At 35.9% G+C, this 22,141-nt stretch overlaps 2 protein-coding genes and 1 pseudogene across 5 annotated transcripts; 1 reads left to right on the plus strand and 2 right to left on the minus strand.

The window, feature by feature from the left end:
* Nucleotides 1-835: 835 nt before the first annotated feature.
* Nucleotides 836-3,842, minus strand: LOC121997450 (60S ribosomal protein L13a-4-like). The gene is made up of 4 exons (XM_042551863.1): nucleotides 3,491-3,842; nucleotides 3,278-3,394; nucleotides 3,106-3,193; nucleotides 836-1,158 (listed from the first exon to the last, which is right to left on the minus strand). The coding sequence occupies exons 1-4, from the start codon at nucleotides 3,760-3,762 to the stop codon at nucleotides 1,009-1,011; spliced, it is 627 nt and encodes a 208-aa protein (XP_042407797.1). The 5' UTR covers nucleotides 3,763-3,842; the 3' UTR covers nucleotides 836-1,008.
* A 190-nt stretch (nucleotides 3,843-4,032) lies between these two features.
* On the plus strand, nucleotides 4,033-15,595 carry LOC121997448 (importin subunit alpha-2-like). 4 transcript variants are annotated; one of them, XM_042551860.1, is made up of 12 exons: nucleotides 4,072-4,214; nucleotides 4,554-4,687; nucleotides 5,253-5,472; nucleotides 7,343-7,496; nucleotides 7,733-7,835; nucleotides 10,317-10,501; nucleotides 10,900-10,979; nucleotides 11,883-12,033; nucleotides 12,418-12,499; nucleotides 12,583-12,641; nucleotides 13,234-13,539; nucleotides 15,195-15,595. In XM_042551860.1, the coding sequence occupies exons 3-12, from the start codon at nucleotides 5,390-5,392 to the stop codon at nucleotides 15,354-15,356; spliced, it is 1,365 nt and encodes a 454-aa protein (XP_042407794.1). In that variant the 5' UTR covers nucleotides 4,072-4,214; nucleotides 4,554-4,687; nucleotides 5,253-5,389; the 3' UTR covers nucleotides 15,357-15,595. The 4 variants fall into 4 exon arrangements, with proteins under 4 accessions (XP_042407795.1, XP_042407792.1, XP_042407793.1 ...); XM_042551858.1 differs by lacking the exon at nucleotides 4,554-4,687 and having other exon boundaries at nucleotides 4,034-4,214; nucleotides 5,250-5,472; XM_042551859.1 differs by lacking the exon at nucleotides 4,554-4,687 and having other exon boundaries at nucleotides 4,038-4,214.
* A 424-nt stretch (nucleotides 15,596-16,019) lies between these two features.
* Nucleotides 16,020-22,141, minus strand: part of LOC121997447 — a 30,708-nt pseudogene continuing 24,586 nt past the window's right edge.

Genomic DNA, 22,141 nt, shown 5'->3' on the forward strand with positions numbered 1-22,141 from the left:
TTCTTTGTTTGTTTAACTAAATAGATTAGAATATCCTACCCAGTTTGATTGATTAGAGGATGGTAATTTTATTATAATAAAATAAAAGATGAATTTTTAATAGATATATATTTTTGAAAATTTTTTTTCTTAATTATTTGATAATCGATTATAAATTAATTATGTAAGAGACATTTGAAATGAATATAATTATTTTTTTACTACACCTGAATAAATTAAAACCCCAAATAATAGTACAGAAGTACAACAATTTCTCAATTTCTTAGGTATTTAAGCATCCAATTATAATTTTAATAAATTAATAAATAAATTTTTTTAACGGTCGATTAACATAATAATACTAAATTTATTAGTCGATTAACATAATAATACTAAACTGATTAATTTCTTAGGTATTTTAGCATCCAATTATAATTTTAATAAATTAATAAATAAATTTTTTTAATGAACGATTAACATAATAATACTAAGTTTATTAATTGATTAACATAATAATACTAAACTGATTAGTTACTGCAAGTATTTTTAATTTAGTTTATTTTAATGATCGATAAATCTTTTTTATAAAATCAAATTAATTATTAATAAGTAAACTGAATATCCTGTGCTATTTAAAAAATAATTGAATGGATTAAAAGCACCCCTAAACTTCCAAGTTACGCCTTAATAATCTATAAAAATTTGCCTATAATCTGATAAAAGAAATGATAATATTTCGTAAATTCCCAAGAATAAATACCACAAATCGCAATCATTATTTTGTAAATTCCAAAAAAAGGACATGCAACTTACTTTATCAAAATGTTACAAAACTTGATTTTAAAAATATTTAATATTGTTATAAATCTGGTAATTTCCTTATTTTATAAATTCCAAAATCATTTAATATTGCATTACAAAGTTATAGAAACACACCCATAACACTAGTCCGAATAAACAAAAATGGCAAACAAACTCCGAATTATCCAACTGAGGATGACAAATTAAGTGAAGACGATCAAATACAACTCAATACTTCAATGGAGCAAGGATGTTAAGCTGAGAACCAAGCTCCTCGTCGTCGTCGGTTGCCTTCTCTGCCTTGGCACGAAGCTTCTGAAGCTGCTTTCGCCTCTCATAAGACACCTTGGCCCTTTCTTTCCTCTTCTCCTCTAATTCCTGTTTAAAACATTACCAGGTTAATCAGTCACGCTGACGTTTCAAATTTTAGAAAAAAGATAAAAGGCAAACGGCACTTTCATAAAGACTTGGAACAAAATAAGTTCTACCCAACATAAAACTCCTTCCAAGCTACAATCATAATCAAGCAAGTTAGATTGTGATTACCTGGGAATCATAATCAGGCAACTTGTTATACAGGCACCTTCATAACGACTTGGAACACCATTTCTATCGCACAAAACTCCTTCCAAGTGACAATCATAATCAAGAAAGATTGGGATTGCCTGTGGAAAAATGTCTCTTTCTGTGACATCCCAATTTACTCTCACAAGGTGGATTTTAAATTAATTAAATTTCTTTACAAATTTAGATGGGTGAGCTACTGTTGACTTAGACTTGAGCATTTATTATTAATGGTTGTGTCTAACTAGTTAATGAGATGGTTCTCTCTATATAGCAGAGCAGACCTAATCCTAAGGATGGCGAAGTGTTAGAGAGACCTGTCTGCACAGCTGTATTGTCAACATTCTGCAGATGTCACACTGATTAAGGTTGATTCTAAGTTATAAAACAAATATTAAGCAGGGCAGATTGTTATAACCCTGGTTCAATCCCACATGGTGAGTTGTGGACTACCCAAGAATCTTTTAGAAACCTTACGTGAATGAGCTGCTATTAACTTAGCTAACTTGGGCTGAATAATTTTGAATCAAAGATTGGGCCTGACAAGTTGATGGATCAATTTCTATCAAGTAGTTTGTGATAGTTTAGGTCCCTCTCATACCTTTCAACTCTTGTAAGCCTAGGCTGCTCAAGGACGAGAAAGAATCGACTTAATGGCATGCCCTTCTCTAAAATATTAAATCCCGAACCAAACTATCTCATTAACCTTAAGATTTATCGAAGTATATGCAATTGTTGCATGAATTCTTTATGGCTCAGAAAATTCAGACACAAGAGAATCCTCAAAAAAAAAAAAAACACCTAAGTACAGAATATTCTGGCTTGAATATCTACACTGACCATACAAGTTACAAGCAAAAATAAAAAATATAATTAACTATCGTCAACATACATCCAAAGAGGAAAAAAAATCATACGACCAGTGAAAAGGGAGCTTGCAACTTTTTAACATTTTCAAAATATGATAGACAAATTAAACCAAAGCTTGGCTCAAGATATAAAGTAAAATTTCTTGCCTTATTTCATAAAACACTTTCAATTGCATTATTTAACCATATAAAGGCTTTCGGTGTAGAATTTAGGATGCCTGGTTGTTTAGGAAAAAAAAAGCAATATATGCATACAATCTTGGACAATCACAGATATAAATTCTTAAATAAAGCTCTTCAGATAATGTTTTTGAAACACATACCCATAGACTCTAGGTAAAGCTCTTCAGAAGACAAAATGAGAAAACAATGATTGTACTGATGTACAGACATAAAAAAAGCATCTTTGGTTTCCAATTTTTACTAGCATCAAATTATTAACACATGCAAAGAACGAAAAAAAAATCCAAACTACTGAGATAGTAAATGAAATATTTCAAATACTTGAACCTTCTTAACACGCACTATACAAGGAGAATTAAATCAATAAATAACCACAATAAAATATGCAAAACAAAGTTCCAATTGTAGTCCAAGGTGTAAGGAATAGACTGACAGGGTAAGACTAAGGCAATCACTAGTTAATGTAGTAAAAAAAATTAGTAGATTTGATTATTATTTGCAATATAATCTAGGATAAAGTGCAGTGGAAAGATAATCCACATAGCCGATTCCAAGTAGTTGGAGAGAATATAGTTTGAGGATGATGATGAGCAAAGTACTGATCACAAAGGAGCTACCAGACGTTATTCATAGCAACTCTATAAAAATTATATAATCGTCAGAGTAATGGATGAAACACTAATGTTGAAGACAGTGGGAAATTCCCAACCTTAATAGTGTCGTAGTGATTCCATCCAACCTCTGATGAGAGATGACCAAGCAAGCAATACCTATGTCCAGGTCGAAGCCTCAACACCCTGACAACAAAATCTATCATTTAATCCGCATATTGAGACATTTTATATATATTGCAGAAAATTAGTCGACAAAGAACTGCTTACTTGAGGGCGTCCGGAACAACCTTTCTCTTCTTCTTGTCGTATGGCGGCGGCACCCCTTCATAGGCCTTGAGCCTTGCCAGTGCAGCAGCACCGCGCTTGGTTTTATGGGGAATCATCCTAAGACAAGAAAAGAGTGTTGATCTCGTAAATCTCTGACCCGACAAACAAAAGGAAAAGGTAAAACCAATCTGCGAAGTAAAGGTGATTAATTACCCGCGTATGGTACGCCAGAGGATCTTGGAAGGGGCGCGGAAGTGGATAGGGCCGTGAGACGGCTTGGTATTCATGCGCTTGCGGAGGAAACGGAGATACTTCATCTTCTGGCGGACTAGACCACCGGAGAGGCAGATCTCCTCGCAGCGAACGACGACGACACGCTGCCCATTGAGCAGCTCCTTCGCCAGGATCGACGCCAACCGACCCAGCATGTGGTGTCGGGCATCGACCACCACCCGCCCCGTGCACAGGCCCGACCCAGACACCATATTCGCCTTCCTCGACGCTCACTTCGCCGGCGGCTGGACTTGCAAACCCTGAGTCGTGCGCGCTCGCTCTCCTTTTATATGGATCGGGGGCTAGGGTTTTTTTCACTCCTCTTAACGGGGACGGAACCGATCGGGTTTGGTTCGGACTTTTGTTCCTACCCGTCTAGCGGAGACTGAGCTAGGTAGTTCAAATTTTCGATGTGAATTTTATTTTATTTTTTTTATTTTTTTTTACTACAACAAAAAGGTAGTAGAGAGTCATATGTGTAACTAAATAAAAGTGAGGGTGTTTTCGAGCAAATAGTCGTTTTATATAGAATAAAAAACCACGGCGAGAAAGAGCGGACAGGCGACTCGCGAGGGCAGGACACAGACGGAAGCCGGGGAAATGGCCGATGATGACGTCCCCCAACCATCTTCCCAGTACCGTCGAGAAGCGTTCAAGGCCTCAGGTACGATTACTTCCCTACTTTCTTTAGCTTCGCCGTTCGAAATACGCAATCGACTTCGCATGTTCTGGAGGGTTTGAAACCCTTGAAATATACCAAAAAAAAAAAAAAAATCAATTCTGTAGGATGCCGGTAAGTGAGCGATTGGTTTCTAGGCCTATAGTTAGTGGCCGTCTGTTTGCAACAAGGACGCTGCTTTGTCGTTAGATTATGCATCGTTTACTACTTATCCGAGCTAGTGCTCTGAGAAGTTCATCTTGTGCTAAGATAACGTTGATTTTCACTACTTAATATATCTTTTTCTTGATTAAAAGGTGAAATATGAACTTAGATTTGTTTCAGGTTTTTGAGCCTCAACTCGATTTGGTGGGGTGATAGAAAGGTCTGACTAGGTTAATGGAGCCAACTGTTTGCACCAACTAGTTGATGACCGTCAAAACCAGTACATGGATCTATTGAAGGACTTCTATAATCGTGTATGTTGTTCCTGTAGAATGTGAATCTGCTAGTGCATCAAATACTGAGAAACAGAGCACTGAGAAACAGAGCCATCATCAACTAACATCACAAGAGAGTTTTGATGCGTCCTCATTTTCTCTTGTGTTGGATATCTAAGTATCTTTTCGATATCCTTAAGCTTTTGTTATGAGGTAGCTACATATGTTTGTCGATATTGGGTAATGGAAATTTTAATTCCATGGTTCCTAGGTTCTGAAGTCTCAACATTGGTCCTTTTTCAACTAAGTAATTTTAAGTCAGATGGTATTTCATTATTTTGTGACATGTTGCAATGGGATCTGTTACTGACAGAAGATTAAACAAATGAAAACTAAAATAGATAGCGAGAACTTTCTACAGTGATAACCAAGTCAGGAATTAACTGGCTCAGTGTTGGGGGTTTTAGAATTTCTTGTGAACAACTTCATCGGGGTATGAGATATCTGAGGGGAGTATTTTCAATATTAGTTCTTTGTTGCGTCTATTTGTTAATTATGCTTATATTAGTGTATTAGTGATGCTAACATTTATCTTGGCCAGCAGTACATAATACTTCTGCACAACGGAGGCGGCAACTTGCAGTTGCAGTAGGAAAAGAGAAACGAGAGGCCTTGATACGGGCAAAACGCTTGTGCCGAGAAGCATTTTTTGAAGATAATGAAGTTTCATTGGAAAGGGACATGGACACTGATGAGGAAAAAACAATTTTGGATGCTCAAACTTCTCAAACTGTGGATGATCTAAAATCTGCACTGACATACCAGTATGTACTTTCTATTTTGACTAGATTTACATGATCACATTTACTTTCAAAAAGCTTAAAAATCTTGTATTTTGCTCTCATGCATGTGTATTGTGCTTTTCTTTTTCTTTTTTTTTTTGCATTTATATGTTGTTGTAAAGTTATTGTATGACCTGTTACTTTCAAGATCTTGTAAATTTTATGTCGTTTTCTAATTTCATGCAGTTTCCACCTAAAAAAATTCTGTTTTCATTTGTACAGTTACTAAGTTTGATTGTTTTGTCATATTCAAATGATAATTATTTGCATAAATAGTTTTTTTGGTTATTTAATGTAAAATCAAACTCTATCTTTCTTACTACTAGTCCATGAATGGCAGACAATAGTATGTGTTCTAGGAGTCCATGTGTTGTTGACAAGTTGAAAGAAATAAAGGTTAAGGGCAAGGATAAGAGGAAGATAAAAAAGAAAACATAAACAAACTTCTAGATAATGCAAATCTTCTTAATAATATGCTCTTGCATAGAGGTTAATGGAGGGATAAGAACAATGTAGTCGAAGCCTAATACTTGGGAAATATAGCTTCTTGTTAGCCTTCTATATCTTACTGCCTTTGTCGTCTTGTTGAGAGTTAAAATTAAAGCTGCTTCCTGAACAAGAAAATCAATAGAATAATTGTGCATGAAGCCATGAAGTAATTATCATGTTTGAATGAACCTTTGAAGTATTTTGTTGTCAGTTGAGTGAAGTTTTATATTATTAAATGTAATTGGAGTACAACTCTTGTTGATACAATCCTCAACCCTAATAATATATTGAAAAAATAACAATGTGGGAGTAATCCATTATTTCTAACACACTCTCAAGCTAGCTGGAGTATTGAAAATTTTCATTTTGTTGTGCAAAAAAGACATTGATTCACATAAAGTGGCTGGGTAAAATATAGCAATCTCTTCTTTAAAAGAACTGCATGGCGCATTGATTTTCTGACATAACCTAATCACTAGTGAAGTGGTAATCAACATCAAATTTGTTAGTGTGTTCGTTAAACATTAGATTTCTTTTTATATTGATGAAACTGGATTTCCACAATGCCTATTTATCAGTTTGATGGTTGTAGATGTGAGTCCATCAGTTGAGGACTCAAAATCCACAACATCTCACAAGATGTTTGTTGTTATCCTATATTTCCTTTGACATTAGAATGAGGTACTTCATTTTTTCTTTCTCTTCCTTATTAGATTGTCTCTAATACAAATGCAGAGTTCCCAATATTTAGAAAACTAATTATCTTTGTTTGTTCACTAAGTAGTTTACATGAACCTAGCTGTTGTTGAAATTTGAAGCATATGAGATTTTATGCTTTTAAGCAACAAATTTCAGATTTACCCATGTGATTGCTTCTGGAGATGGAAGTGCTGAAACCAATAATCTGAGATTCTAGTCATACTTATTCAATGTTATTTGTGAGAGATTATCAGATATTTTGTCATGGGATTATAAGTTCAAGTGATTATTTCTAAATAATGAAATTATATTGAACTCTAACTTCTAATTATGGTTGAAGTGCAAAAAGAATTTGTTGATCAAAAGTTGAGACATTAACACAGGAATATAAGCAGGGTTGGTTAAAAGCTGTAAATAAATTTGAAAATAGGTTTATTAGTTAACAGAAGACAGAGAGAATGGAGAATCAAGATCAAGGGAGCCAGTTTTACAATCTATCCTATTTTCTCACCTTGTCGCTTCTGTACTTTCTTGGAAATTCCAAATTCTCTCCCTATAATGTTCTGATAGACACTTTGAAAGCTAAAAATTATGTTCCTCATGTTAGCTTTCTTTTAGCCTTCATAAACCTCATTGGCCTGGTGTATTTTAATCAAAACATCAGTGGAAAGGGAGCTACACAAAAAAAGGTGGAAACGTTACGTGAGCTGAGGCGGCTGTTATCGAAATCTGAAGTCCCTCCTGTCAAAGCAGCTCTCCAAGCTGGAGTCATTCCTCTCCTGGTGCAGTGCTTAGCTTTTGGCTCACCAGATGAACAGGTTTGCATCTTCTACCAATTCCTAATAATTTTTTGCAACTGGAAAACAGTTGTTCTGAAATAATTCAGAGGCATTCATGTTATCTGATCAACTTTCTTGCTATCTACATTTTATAAAGACTGATGTGGTCTTCTGAGTTCTGGTAATTCAGGAAATCATATCCATCCGACTATCTGAATTGATTCCTTCTGAATGTTTGTCATGCTATTATAACTGTCTTTTTAATCTATATACAGTTGCTTGAGGCAGCTTGGTGTCTTACTAATATAGCTGCTGGGGACCCAGAAGAAACAAAGTCGTTAATGCCCGCACTTCCTTTGCTTGTTGCTCACATCGGAGGTTTGTTGGACACCTATAGTTTTCTAAGCATAGTGTTTTTTTCAGTTGCTTTTTTATTTGTTTTTAGATGCTCCAAAGTGGTTTGTACTGAACAATTCTAGACATGTAAAGTTATAAAATCCATATGGTATGTCATTTTTTTCTGTCCTTGGCTCCTTGGTTCATTGTTTGGTTATTTCTACTATTTTGTCAGTTGCAATCATTAAGTTCATAAATTCTCTCCCTGCCTACAGACATATGTGTATCATCCATAGAATACCATACTAGTCATATAATACCTCATAATTGTATGTATAAGTATAATATAATGAAGGAGGAATATATAGGGAAGACGATAGGGTTGGGTTATTTATAGAAAAGAAAAAGTGGACCTAACCCATCGAATTTAAATATCAGAATAGCTGATATAGTCGTCATTCAATGGGTTAGGTCCACTTACTTTTCTTTATTTAAAATTTTATGCTGGGTTTGATAAGAACAACGGAGAAGTAAGAATACTTTGGTTTGGTAATTCATAATAGTGATTGGACATTTCATAAAAATAATTAGACATCTAATTCTAGAATATTCCTGTCAACAAACAACAATTTTAATAATTAAACATGAAAAAAACTACTCTCTCATTACAGGATAGGGTAGACTAGTTCTAATAACTACAATTATTAATTACTATTTATACTTATAGTAACTAATAATAATGAATTAATATTGTCATTTTTTTCTGTCCTTGTCTCCTTGGTTCATTGTTTGGTTATTTCTACTATTTTGTCAGTTGCAATCATTAAGTTCATAAATTCTCTCCCTGCCTACAGACGATGTCTGGTTCTTATTTAATTTTGTCCAAGTCTGCATAATTCTCTAGTAGCCTTGTGGTTGTTTCTTTTGTCTCACCGGCCAGATTGCAAAATAATCCCAATTTTGTGATCTCTGTTTATTTTCTCTATTGTCTTTGCTTGTATGAGAACCTTAGCTTGAAATGCAAACCTTTTTGAAGCCATCTTGATATCTGAATTTATTAGGTGAACTGTGTCTTGGTCAGAGGATTAAAATGCTCATCTTTCATGGAGAAATCCTTTTATACATGAATGGGTTTTTGATGAAAGCTAGGTGTAAACAGACCAACCAAGACCGTTTTAATGGTGCTTCAGACACAGAAAATCTCATGTTGTGCCTGTTGGCATAGCTGAGATTTTTCGTTTTGCTCTCTTGCTGAGACGCTGAACGAGTTGATACCATCACCTAACAAAAGGAGAAGGAGCAGAATGGCATATTAGCATCGACATTGAAGGAGAAGTGAGGGAGAGAGTGAGAGAGAAGATCATCTATCGGAGGAGGGAGGAAGGATTGAGAGAGAGAGACAATGAGATCCACTCCAACTTCGTGAGAGAAATGATGAGATCCGCTATGTTGTCATGAGAGAGAGAGAGAGAGAGAGCAAGTAGTGGCTTCACATGAGAGAGAGTTGGCGTCAAGAGAGACGGCGAGAGAGACAGATTGGAGAGAGTAATCGCGCAAGAGGTTGAAGGGAGAAAAAGAAGAAGAAAAGAAAGAAATTAGGATTTTATTTCAAAACTCCTTTAATTGAATAAGAAAATATGGTTAAAATTGATCTGAACAAATAATTTTCATTCAATCTTAAATTGATTAAATCAAGTTTGAATTAAACCCAATTTGAAGCTACTCAACCAAGATTATAAACCCTAGTCTACTCAAATGATAAACCCTACCCTACTCAAATGATCTGTTTTAATTGCCGCCTCTTATGTATAAATTGCGGTGTATTGACTGGTGCTGTACAAAAATATTATTGTTCCAATCAAAGATACTGTGATACAGCTCAGGATTTTACACCTTAGTTACCTTGGTTACGACAATTTGGTTGCTATTGTTTATGTTTTTGTTTTGTTTTTTGCAACCAGTTTTTTTCTAAAATAATAATAAAAAAAAGCTAAGGTAGGAGAGATTCCTACAAAGTAGTAATGTATAGATAGAAAGTTGAAGCGCTCTCATATATGAGGAGTTCTGGACTCTGAATTAACTAGTAGGAGAAAGGATCCCTGTCGAGGTTAAACAAAATGCCAAAGCATCAGCTGTTAATATTTGCAATCAGAGTTACAAGGTTCACTCGCAAAAATTATACTACAATGAAGTTCCATAGGACAGTAGTTTTAGCCATGCATGTAGCTAATATGCATCATGTATCTGCATTGACATGTTTCATATTAAAGTATTCATCCACATTAGATATATTAACAAGAAGTATGGGATGATAATATGCTTTTATTAGTTATCATTTTTATTACTCAAAAATAACTCTACTGACATGTAGTATATGTAATGAATAATGGCTAGGATTTAGTGAACCAGGTTGATTTTGATAATATTCTTTGGTGGCAAAAAAGTTTATGTTTTTGTTCTGGAATCTTTCTTTCTTGCATGTCTAAAATCTTATCAGTATTACCTAAACTGTTTATCTGGTAGAGAAGAGTTTGGTGGCCATTGCTGAGCAGTGTGCTTGGGCTTTGGGAAATGTTGCCGGTGAAGGAGAAGAGCTGAGAAATATTTTACTTGCACAAGGAGCTCTATTACCTCTTGCACGTTTAATGATGTCTGATAAAGGTTCCACTGCAAGGACAGCTGCATGGGCGTTATCGAATCTCCTTAAGGTATGCATTCTTTAGTTTTATTAAGTTGAAATGTTTCATTATGAAATGTTTCATTAACAGTTATAGATAATATAATATATATTTATATAAATATATTTGTCCTGAGTGAATTTTAGCAAATTTAGTGTCCTGTAGTCCTGTAGAAGAGATGATTCTTGCTTTTCATAAAATCTGGCAGTCTCTTGTGACTATCTATTAAAAATTTACTCTCAAATTCCCTTATAGGATTTAGCAAGAACTAAAAATTTGTGTGTTCCTGGTGAGTGTCATAGTTTCATTTACAGGTGTTATTTACATGTTCATCCACATTTCAGTATCATCTCAAGGTTGCTGTTTACTATGAATTTTTGTTCATTCATTAGCCTTTGTACTTTATATTGTTCAATATTTACATGCAGGGACCCCATCCTAAAGCTGCATCAGAACTGATAAAAATCAAGGGGGTAATTGATGCAATTGTGCAACACCTAAGGAAAGAGTAAGTTGTTGCTTGGCTTTTCATGATTTCCTTATTTTTAGGTTTGAACGAAATTTGATCATCTTCTCTAGAAGTTCTATTGATTGATGCTTGGAATAAAACTAACCAGCATTGTTGTTGACTGTTTCTTTGTTTTTGTTAACTATAAATCTATAGATTAGATCCTTTCCGAATAGCTTAAACTGTTGAAGCAGGCAGTCACTATTAAAACTTTTTCATGGTATGGCAATATGAAAGCACATCTTGTATACTCAAATCCTGGCCCATCCTTGTATGTGGTCTTATCTGTCACATGGTTTGTGTGTGATTGGGTTGCACTCTCTTGTGACTTAGTCCTTGCTCTGACTTGCCACAAGGAAATGTTAAATCATAATCAATAGATTGGTTCATTTCCTAATAGCTCAAGCTTTTGGAAGTGATTTCAGTATTAACTTAAGAACCAATCATACTGAAATTGTTCCTGAATACTTGCACATCTGCTTGTTAATACTCCTTGCCAGCATTTTCAAATCTGTGATCTTGTAGATTCTAGAGGAATGAAATGCTTAGTGAAGGGCATTTCAAGTTTTTGATGTAGGTCCTGTCGCTGTCTTTCTTTTAGGGATTTGACCATCAAATCTCTTTACACATTATCTCTTGGTTTTTTTGTTAGTTTGGTCTCTCCTTAAATGTTATCCTTTTTTGTTCTTTGTGTTAAGAGTAGTTTATTTTATAACTTATGATTTAACAAGAAGAGTATTGGTTTTGGTAAAAGCCCTTCAAATTTGTTAAGATTTCTCTAACCTGCTTCTGCAACATGCTCAATGCAATATTTTCAAATACTATTGTTAAGATCTTCACTTGTCATGATGCTTGTTGGATAATTTACCTACTTATGTGCTATATTTGTCGCTGAATTGGCAGGGATGATGAGTTGGTGACTGAAGTAGCATGGGTGGTTGTTTATCTGTCAGCCCTTTCAGAAGTGGCTGTTGGTTTACTATTAAAGAATGATGTTGCTCAACTCCTAGTCGGAAAGTTAGCTGCATCTGAGAGTTTGCAGTTGCTAATTCCGGTAATATGTTTTTCCATGAGATTTAATCTTCTTGCATTAAAGTTAAATTCTTTTCTTATGGTTAATAAGTATGAACTATTATCACCTTGCTAGGCATCATCTTAAGGTACATCTTTATCCTGCTAGCTTGAGAAATGAGTAAAACCCCAAGAACTCAAGTGTGACATACACAAACTTGAGTTACTTGATAGTTGATACTCATTGTTATTTAGTGTCCTAGTTTGTTCTTGCTCTCTTCCCCTCATGATACAAACTCTACATTGCTGGGGGTTGGGAATATTTCTTATATTTTCTTTTAGATGTTGGATGCCGGCGACGTTATTTCCCAATATCCGAAGTTGCAGATAATCTAGATTTTCACCTGCTGATATTTCATTCATTTAGGTGCTTCGCAGTTTGGGTAATCTTGTAGCTGCTGATGGCTATATGACAGACAAGATCCTAATTGTTGGATATAACATCACAGGTTTTCTCCTGTTTCTCTCGAGTAACATACATATGAGAATTTTTTTTGATGCTCAGCATAACTTATCTTCATTTTTTTTCCAGAACAATTATTATCTGGGTTGATAAAATGTTTGAAAAACGAGCATCGGGTCTTGAAAAAGGTACGTAATAATGAAATGGGTTAATTGATAAATTCATCACAAGCTTCTTTTGGATTTTAATATCTATCATAACATTTCAATGTTTTTCATATCCATGGCATTATTTTTGTTTAAGTGTAAAATCTAGCTCCTGTCTGTTTTTCATTAACTCGATGACATGCAGCAACAGATCACCCTATCAACACCATGTCAACATTGATGTCTCCTTTTTTCACATCGTTTTTTTTTTCAAAGGATGAGAGAAGGAGACAATTTCTTGCCCTACCAACCTCTGGAAAGAAAAAAGAAGAGGAAATATGTCATGGGCCAGATCAATGCTCAGTGTTGACATGGTGCTGATGTAGGTTGAATGAGTGATCTGTCTTTTGCCCGTATCATCGAATTAACATCAGCTTGACTCAAAACAAGGCGGATTATGGATTTTAACTTAACATATAAACATTGCTATGGAGATAAAAAAAATTGAAATGCTGTGATAAAAAATCCATTCAAAGGTTGTAGTAGATTTATCAATTAAACCCTAATAAAGTTTTAATGTGTATGGAAAGCATTCTCTTTTTCTTCCCGATAAAATTCTTTATCAACAATTTAGGAAGCTGCATGGGTTCTATCTAACATAGCAGCAGGATCTATCAAGCACAAGGAGTTGATCTATTCTAGTGAGGCAATGCCTTTATTGATTCATCTTCTATTAAATGCAACATTTGATATCAGAAAAGAAGTAGCATATACTCTTGGAAACCTATGTGTTGCCCCCTCAAAGGATTTAGAACAGCCAAGCATAATTGTGCACCACCTGGTTTCACTCATAGAACATGGATGCCTTCCTGGCTTTGTGCATTTGGTTCGATCTGTGGATATTCAAAGTGCAAGATTGGGACTTCAGTTTTTGGAACTGGTGAGGAAATCATTATTCTTTAATTTTTACGCTTTCAATTTCACTTTTTTATTAATCATTTTCCTTGAACATTAATTCTAAAGTTATTCTACTGTAGGTTTCATGAGAGGATAACAGATTTTTTAAATATTATCATTGATATGAAAGTTGAGGAATGAGGATATACTTTCTATGGATACCTACATTAGATAACCTAGAAAACGGAAGGAGCATCTGGAAATCAAACATAGTGAGTGGCCAATTTTAAGGAACCTTTAAGCCCTAAAAGCAATTAATTGTTTCATTCACAAACTTCTCTTGATAGTTACTACCCTTCATATTTAATATCCATCAGGGTTTCAATTCGTTAAAGAGAATTTATTTTTGTTTCAGAAAAATAAACGAACTATGACTAGGCAAAACCGAATATATTGCTATCTCCTATAAATCCAACTTCTTAGTCCCAGAAGCAAAGAAAAAGAGAAAGAATGATACCATGGAAAGGTATCTAGTATTTTGCTGATTGGGTTTATTGAAGCAGTGGCATGGATATGCGACATCGAGTTGAATTTCATTAAGTTCATAGCTTGTGGATAGCTTAGTATTTTTCATGATGCTTTTAGTTCATAAGAATAGTTATTCTGTTCCTATAAATACTCATGGAATAAGCTTTGTAATGTTTAGGTGCAAAAGTGAACTTGGAATACTAATTCTCCTAGACTTGTGATTCCCTATTCATATGAAATTTATATTTCTTATATGTTTATTTTTTGAATAATAAAATTCCTACTCCATTCAACCCTCTAAAAATTATTATATGAACATGGACCAAGCAGGTTGGGTAGACCAATCTAGCCTAGTGGGATAGGCATATTGATTAGGTTAGTTGATTTGGATGAACTGGTTAGGTTGGTTTTGCCAGCTGAACTGAGTTTGAGTCAAGTGAACTGGACGAGCCAAGTGGGAAAGGATCGTCTGTCATGTCATCGGGTAAGCTGGGCTAATCAAGTAGGTCATGTTGAATGATCTATAAAACCAAGATAACTAGATGGTTTGGTTTGGTTTTCCCCAAGCAAACTGGAAGGCCTTGTCGGATTGTATGGGTTGAACAAGCTAGTCAAGCCAACTGAGCTTGGTTGATCAATAGGTCATGTTGGATTGGTTGGACCAAGTAGGTGGATTGGTTAGGCCTGGTGAGTTTGTAGTGTCAAGCGAGCAGATTGGTCAAGTCGGTCAAATCAAGCTGACAAACTGGTCAGGCAATTCAGTAGGGTGGGCTTAGTGAGTCAAATAGGTTGATAAGGCTAAATAAGTCCATGCAGTCCGGGGAGCTAGACCAATGTACCCGTATGGGGCCAGGCAGGCATGGTAGATCGCATCATGCTATGCAAATTGAGACAAAATAGTTTAAAATGAGATACATGACTTTTGAAATTATTTGCTATACACTCGTAATAATTTCATCCAGATATAAGAATAACTATTGCATGTTCATTCCATTCACCGTGAACTAAACGAACACTTATTTTTATTATGCCTTGTCTATTTCATTCCTTGGGAATACCTGATTCGCTGCCTATTCTATTCGTCAAACTAATGTGCCATCATGCTTCAATACTCATGTTTATTCGCAGGATCATTCCTCTTTCATATTCACTACCTACACACTTTTGCAGGTTATGAGGGGAATGCCAAATGGTGAAGGCCTAAAACTCGTCGAGGAGGATGGAATCGACGCAATGGAACGATTCCAGTTTCACGAGAATGAAGAGATCAGGAACATGGCTAATGGTCTAATCGACAAGTATTTTGGTGAGGACTATGGCCTCGATGAGTAAGAAGGCACTCACGTCACCTTCACTGACTTTTTTCTCGGGTTCTTTGGTGTTCTTGATGTACAAATTTAAGAGTTGCCAACTCTAAATAATGTTTTTAGAATTCTTTTGTTGGCTCAAAAATAGCGTACAATTGACAGAATACCAGGGGATGTCTGTTTGTGGTGGTTTGATTAATTTAGATTGTACTCTGGCGAAATTGTGATAATATTCTCTAAAGATTTAATAGCATCTTTAAAGTAGCCTCGAACTTTTACATGTAAAATCAATGGCGATGACTGATGAGAGGTGCGTGAAATCATCCATCTCCCTCAGCAAGCGATCCACATAATTTATCCACATAATTTTGGGGGTGAACTTGCTGCTCGATTTTAGAGCAGTGGCACCGCAGCGAGTTGATTAGAACATAATGACTGTCGTGCCTCTCGGTCCATCAATTTCTTTTCGCCAACAATTTGACAAAACAATTGAATTGACAATATATGTTTTGAATACAAAAAATAGTTCCATTAAAAAAAACAAAGTGTAGCAAATCAAGCCGTGAAACAGTGTTCGAGACGGAGGACATTTTGGTACAATGAACTGGAAGAGATGCAAATCAGGCATTTCTGAATATGAGGGCCTGAACTCAAAATTCTTGGCTAGGTATTTGTGGGAAGAATATCATTGCATGAACACCAATCACAATAATTAACAGGATTTCTGTAGATCTAAAGTTAACATCAATGTCGGCCAGTGGATAAATACCCTCTTCGACTGCCACCAATATCGGGTATTAGGGCTATTGACAACATACATTAACTAATGAAACAATTATTATACACCAGCAATAACTCTCTCCTATTGAATCTAATTGTATTTTCTGCAGCCCAACATTAGCAGCAAAAAAACTTGAGGTTTACCTCATCATATGGCTTGTGACAGTATAAGTGATATCTTTCACAGTTGGAATTTCCAGCAATCCTTGCAGATTGGCTGGCCTCTCCCACACACGATCATAGGAGCTTCCCAGCGGTGAGACACGAAACCGCCTTTTAATTCCCAATCCAAACCGAGTTGCCACTTGATAGTTAATCAGAATCTGTGTCTATTGACAGATACAACCGACGCCTAACCGCTCGTTGCTGGCCAGGAGAAGAATCAGGTCTTTGAGTTCTTGGTGATGGTTTATTGCTTTCGCTGCGGTTTATGCTTAGTAGCAATGAGGCTGTATGTACAGAATAAGCAGCAAAGAGAGAATGAGAAGCAAAAACATCGAAGATAATCAGGAATGAATTAGAATTGTTGTCCTGTTAGTAAGCATAAAACAAAGAAAGTAGGTATTGTCTACGTAATGAAGGCATGCAAGGCAAAGCTAAAGACCAAGTGACTTCATAGAACACAAATCAGAGTGCATATAACATTATAGATGCCAATGATATTTCACAAAACATGATAATCAATCTGACCTCGTAGTTATTTGAAAATAGGAAACTGCAAAATCGTAAAAATAAGAACCAGATGCAATAAGCATTTTGCATGAAGTAATAAAACATTATGTTACTTAAAACCACAATGCTCAATGCAATATACATATGGTTAAGATAACCTGCTAATAGCATCAGCTCGTGATGAGTGACGTGTGTATGCTAAAGTATGTAGAAATGTGCTTATTGTTTGATCCATATGCAGTAGCTTGAACCGAACGGAGCTTGAAGCATGTCTTATTAGCCTGTAGAAATTGTCATGAGGAACGAGCAGTTCACACAGCTTTCTAGCAGGTGGTAACCACCCATTGGCCAGGTACTCACTTTGAGGCTTAGAAATGGGAAGCCAAGGAAATGTGGAAAGGAACTCTCAGAAGAGAGAGCTTGACGAGTGTAGCAACAACCAAGAGATCAGACCTCACCTAGAAATTGTCATGAGGAACGAGCAGTTCACACAGCTTTCTAGCAGGTGGTAACCACCCATTGGCCAGGTACTCACTTTGAGGCTTAGAAATGGGAAGCCAAGGAAATGTGGAAAGGAACTCTCAGAAGAGAGAGCTTGACGAGTGTAGCAACAACCAAGAGATCAGACCTCACCTTGGCCAACCAAAATCTCAGCTTGGCGCTGAAATGACACTAAAATACCACCTTAACCCAACTATAACGCATGCCTGACCAATTCCATTTCAGGCAAGTTGTATTTAACTGAACTGAATCACCCAAGCTTCAGCTAAACTCCCATCAGTTTGGACGAATTGGATTCCAACTTCATTGATCAAACTCCAATCACCACGAGGCTTTTATAGTTAATTCTTTGGATTCAAAATCTCTGCTAAGGTCTGAAATTCTAGCAGATCCCTTACCAGTTGTGATTTTTCCGATAACTTGTATGTACATATATCATCATCAAAAGAAATTAAAACTTTTCCTTGCTTTCACAGTATGCTGCAAAAAGTAGTGAAATCAAAATACTAAACTAACCATCCTTTAAAGCTTTTGATGTTTAAGTTCGCATGCATAATAGGACAACTAATTGCTATATCTATATAGCAAAGTAGTGCACTTGTATTGGTGATGCTAAGCTACTGATGATCGTGAATCATAATTAAGAGATGAGCACTAGTATTTCTGCTGACAAGGTACTTACCAGCATCACTTAGTACATCCATCTGAGTCTCCGTGGGTGGCTCCAGCTGCCTTGAAATGGATCCGTTCAAAGGGGCAGACTCACCATGACCACTGCCAGCAGCAAGTCTAAGAGATATCCAATCATCAGAGTTCATCCCATTTGGTAAGTCAGTTTGGTTGATCATGCCATCTTGAAGGGCTACACCAACTGGCTGGTTAGGAAGAAAAATTTGTAGAGAAGGGTCATCATCTGTAAATGCAAGGGGATCATCAACAAAGCTTTCTTGCATTGTAGCGCTGGCCTGACAATTTGAAAACTCTTGGACTTCGGAAGTTTCCTCGCCATCATGTGGTGTCAAACCAAAGCCATTGAGGGGTGGACAGTCAACAGTAGCTTGTGGATCAGCCAGGACATCTAGGACCTCTGTTCCGAAAAGTTGGAAATTTGAGGCCGGCGGAGGGCAAGTTTGCATTGGCCACATGGGCATGGGCATCACAAAATCATCAGTGTTATTAAACAACTCAAGGAATGACGTTCCACTTGTCTCTGGACAAGGGTTCTCAGAGTATCTTTCTGAAGCCTTGGGATGAGTTGGAAAAGCAACCATATCAATTTCAGATGCATGAACTCCATTTGTAGGTTCAGGAGAAATTAATGTGATGTTATCTTCATCCGAATCACTCAAGCAAATCACATCTGGTTCTTCTAATGGCGCTGGAGGTCTATCATCCATACTGTATGTTCCATCAAAAATAAAAGATTCAAAGTCGTGGCAATTGTTCAGTGACAAATTAAAAGGCCCTTCAAATTCTTGATTTACGCTTTGGTCCTCCCCTTCTCTATAGCTTCCAGTTGCACTGCTACTCATATTTATTATGTTCTGACTATTATTTTCAAGCCTAAGAATAGGACTCCGAGATGATGAAGCCCTAGTATCTTCAGGTCCTCCATTTGCATCTAATTTCATCCCTAAATTCAGAGTAAATCGGCTCGATGATGGACTTTTCTGCTTCACATGCTTAGATCGCCAAAATCAGACTTTGCTTGTACATCCACATTATCTGAGAGGGTACCATCAGGCAAATGCCATCTGGAAGATCTCGATATTCTACTTCACCCTTAACACGCCAAGAACCATCAGGCTTTACATCGATCTCAGTTACATCTTCTCCGCAATTTTGAAGCTGTTAGCACCACAAGAAAAGTGATACTGAATATTGAAATGACAAAATCAACATGAAAGTCAAATGGAATGGTAGCAAACCGAAGTTCCACATAAACCTACCATAAAAGTGATACAATTAAAATATGGATCAATAATAATGTTCTCGAGTGCATAGTTCTTTAGACATATTGGGCATTGCCACTACAAAAGAGAAATTCTTGATGAGTAAACAAGGAAAATAAAACAAATATTGAGGAAAGAAAAATTCCAAGAACAGCATAACCTTCCGAGATCTGCGGTTAAGCTCTACAAAAGCTTCTAGATCAAAACCTTTCATATGAGCACAAGGCTTGAACCTTCCTGCTACTCTAATCCGAGAACCAGTCATCTGAAGGTATATTAGGGAAAGATTTTGGTTAGCATCCACAGTGTGATCGATCATGAAGGAATAGAGGTCAACAACCAGGATAGCTAAATTCATTGACCCAAGGTTGATTTAATTCTTTAGCATAGAATTTTACACTATCACTTACTGGGCAACGGAGATTGACAGTTACAGAATCAGCTACAAGTTCTATATCACTATCACTGTCTGCATTTTCAGCCTCAGCTCCACCACCAACACAGCGCCGAACACGAGCAAGTGCTTCCTGAAATTGCTCACCATTTGCTTCCTTTGGAACCAGATTAAGAACCTGAAGATCAATGAGTTAGTTAAAATAAGTGTCACGCCGATTTCAACATTAATATCTACTAAAGGTTGAAACAGAAGATAATAGGAATGCAAGAATAAGTCTCAATGAAATATGTTTGATGGTTAGCTAGTATGACATGTAACACTTGGACAAGCTTTGCTGTATGGAAAATTATACAGACACCATATTTTCGCCTTATAAAAACATCTGGATGTAGACAATTTGTTAGGAGATATAACAAATCTGAAATAGAAATGAAAAAAAGAAAGAGAAATACAAGATGCTCCCACAATTTGGATGATGCTCAATATCGGTGCTATTAGCTACTGAACCAAAAAGCAAAGCCAATCTTTGGGGGTTATGTTTCTTCCAATGGATCATCTAGCTACTTAGTGCCAAGAACAATGAGGTAACACAAGGGCCATTATTACCAATGAACAATTTGAATCCAGTGAAGATGTAAGTTGCCAATTCAAGAAAATATAGTTACATTACTTGTTGAACTGTCCGCCTCTTGACAAGTCTGATTCCAAAGCAGAAAACACGAGCATCATTCCTTGATAAAACAATTTTGTTAACTCCTTCCATACTACATGTGCTAATCTGAAAAATAAAATCAGATACTAGTCACTAAAAAAAGGAGAAAATGGGATAGCTAAATGAATAAAAGTATCCTCAGAACTTGGAGATTTCTAGAAAAAATTAATTATACTTATTCTTTGTATAAATCCTTCTATTCTACAAGTTTAATGATGCTTGCTAATAGAAACTACTGTCAGGAAAAAGTAAATCAATGATCAAAGTGGATTGAAGTGACAATGATTTCAGGAATAGCTCTCTGTTAAAAATCAAGTAAAATGCATTGATTGCAATTCTGAGGGGGAAGAATCTAGGTTTTCTTTGTATAAATAGTTGTGTCAGTGTGAGGGAAGCAAGGAACTAACCACTGGACCATCATCACGGCCATTTATTCCCAATAACTGTAAGCCTGGTCTAGCAACCACTCTGACCGAAACACCTATTTCAAAGCAAGATAAGCATATATAAGTAATTGACAAAATATCCCGACAGTAAATGTCAATCTCGCTGAAATGATGCAATTTTGCCATGAACTGCAGAATACTATTTCTAATCCACTGTATATCTTCAAAGAATACTGAAGTACATCAGCCGATTCAATCTTTTGGGATGTGGTATGCATGAGACCAATCAGGTTAGTTGCTACTCGTGAGATATGTAAGTCCCGCATTCATGCAAGTCATTTGTAGGATTTATTAAGACAACTACAACAAACTGTGTCCTCCGACAGACTAGGATCACTAGAAAGATGTTACAGGGTCAGAGTTTTATGTATATTGAAATATCATTTTTAGGATATATTTGGTTTGACATTCTCTATGTATATAAACAACTGAGATGAGATAACAACAATACATGGGTGTGACATTACTAAAAAGAAAAATAAAAAATAATAGTATATGAGATCAATTAGGTAAAGTTCTAATATATAATCAAATAAGAAAAATAGATTGAGATGGTATGAACATACTTTAATTATACTAGTTAAAAATCAGTATAGTACATATAATATTATACAATTATATTATATTTTGAGTTCATGTCATATCAATTATACTGTTATTAGGATAATAATTATATAATATTAATGCTAAACGAAATTTATAATAATTACATTATTACAAAGCATTGTGCATAAATATCTTATACAATTTATGATACCATTTTCGTCATCTCCTATACAATATTTTTTTTTATTGGATATTGTAAGAGTTAATACTATGTAGGTGCTAATCTAAAGGTATGTTAATGTCCTATATGATGGTAAATTTTTGGCAAAAAAAAAAGTTTTCAGGACGTGGAAATATAGTGAAGATCTTCACTAGAGTTAGGTGTTTTTCTTTTTCAATCCCTGTATCACCCTTTATATATGCCTTCTGTCCCTTCCCTCTCCTCAAGTCCTGTTTTAGCCTGACAGTGATTGAAATGCTTGATAAGTATTCCCTCACCATTGCTACCATTGCCAATAACAATAGCATCATACTCACCACCTTCCAACCCATGCTAACACATGACTATCTCCATGTTAATGACACACATCATCATTTGCAGCAGCCCCTGCTTCCTCTTTCCTTGCTCTTGTCATTCCATCCCTTAGATCCAGAGAAGTAACCCCACATTCCAGTACTGATGTCACCCATCACTCTAGTCTCTATGAGCCCCTGACCACCCTCTCCCTTCGCATTCCTGCCATCTTCTCTTATAACCCTAGCCCGCATCCCTGTAAATCTTTAAAACTAGTCTACCACAAGATC

Source organism: Zingiber officinale, chromosome 6A (assembly GCF_018446385.1).
Source record: "Zingiber officinale cultivar Zhangliang chromosome 6A, Zo_v1.1, whole genome shotgun sequence".
Classification (NCBI taxonomy): domain Eukaryota; kingdom Viridiplantae; phylum Streptophyta; class Magnoliopsida; order Zingiberales; family Zingiberaceae; genus Zingiber; species Zingiber officinale.

Coding starts and splice junctions, on each gene's coding strand:
- LOC121997450 (XM_042551863.1), bottom strand. CDS start 3,762: ATGGTGTCTGGGTCGGGCCTGTGCACGGGGCGGGTGGTGGTCGATGCC. Junction 3,395..3,490: donor CTCTGGCGTACCATACGCGG/GTAATTAATCAC, acceptor TTCTTGTCTTAG/GATGATTCCCCATAAAACCA. Junction 1,159..3,105: donor ATCACTACGACACTATTAAG/GTTGGGAATTTC, acceptor TGTTTTAAACAG/GAATTAGAGGAGAAGAGGAA.
- LOC121997448 (XM_042551858.1), top strand. CDS start 4,151: ATGGCCGATGATGACGTCCCCCAACCATCTTCCCAGTACCGTCGAGAA. Junction 5,473..7,342: donor AAATCTGCACTGACATACCA/GTATGTACTTTC, acceptor TCAAAACATCAG/TGGAAAGGGAGCTACACAAA. Junction 7,497..7,732: donor TTGGCTCACCAGATGAACAG/GTTTGCATCTTC, acceptor ATCTATATACAG/TTGCTTGAGGCAGCTTGGTG.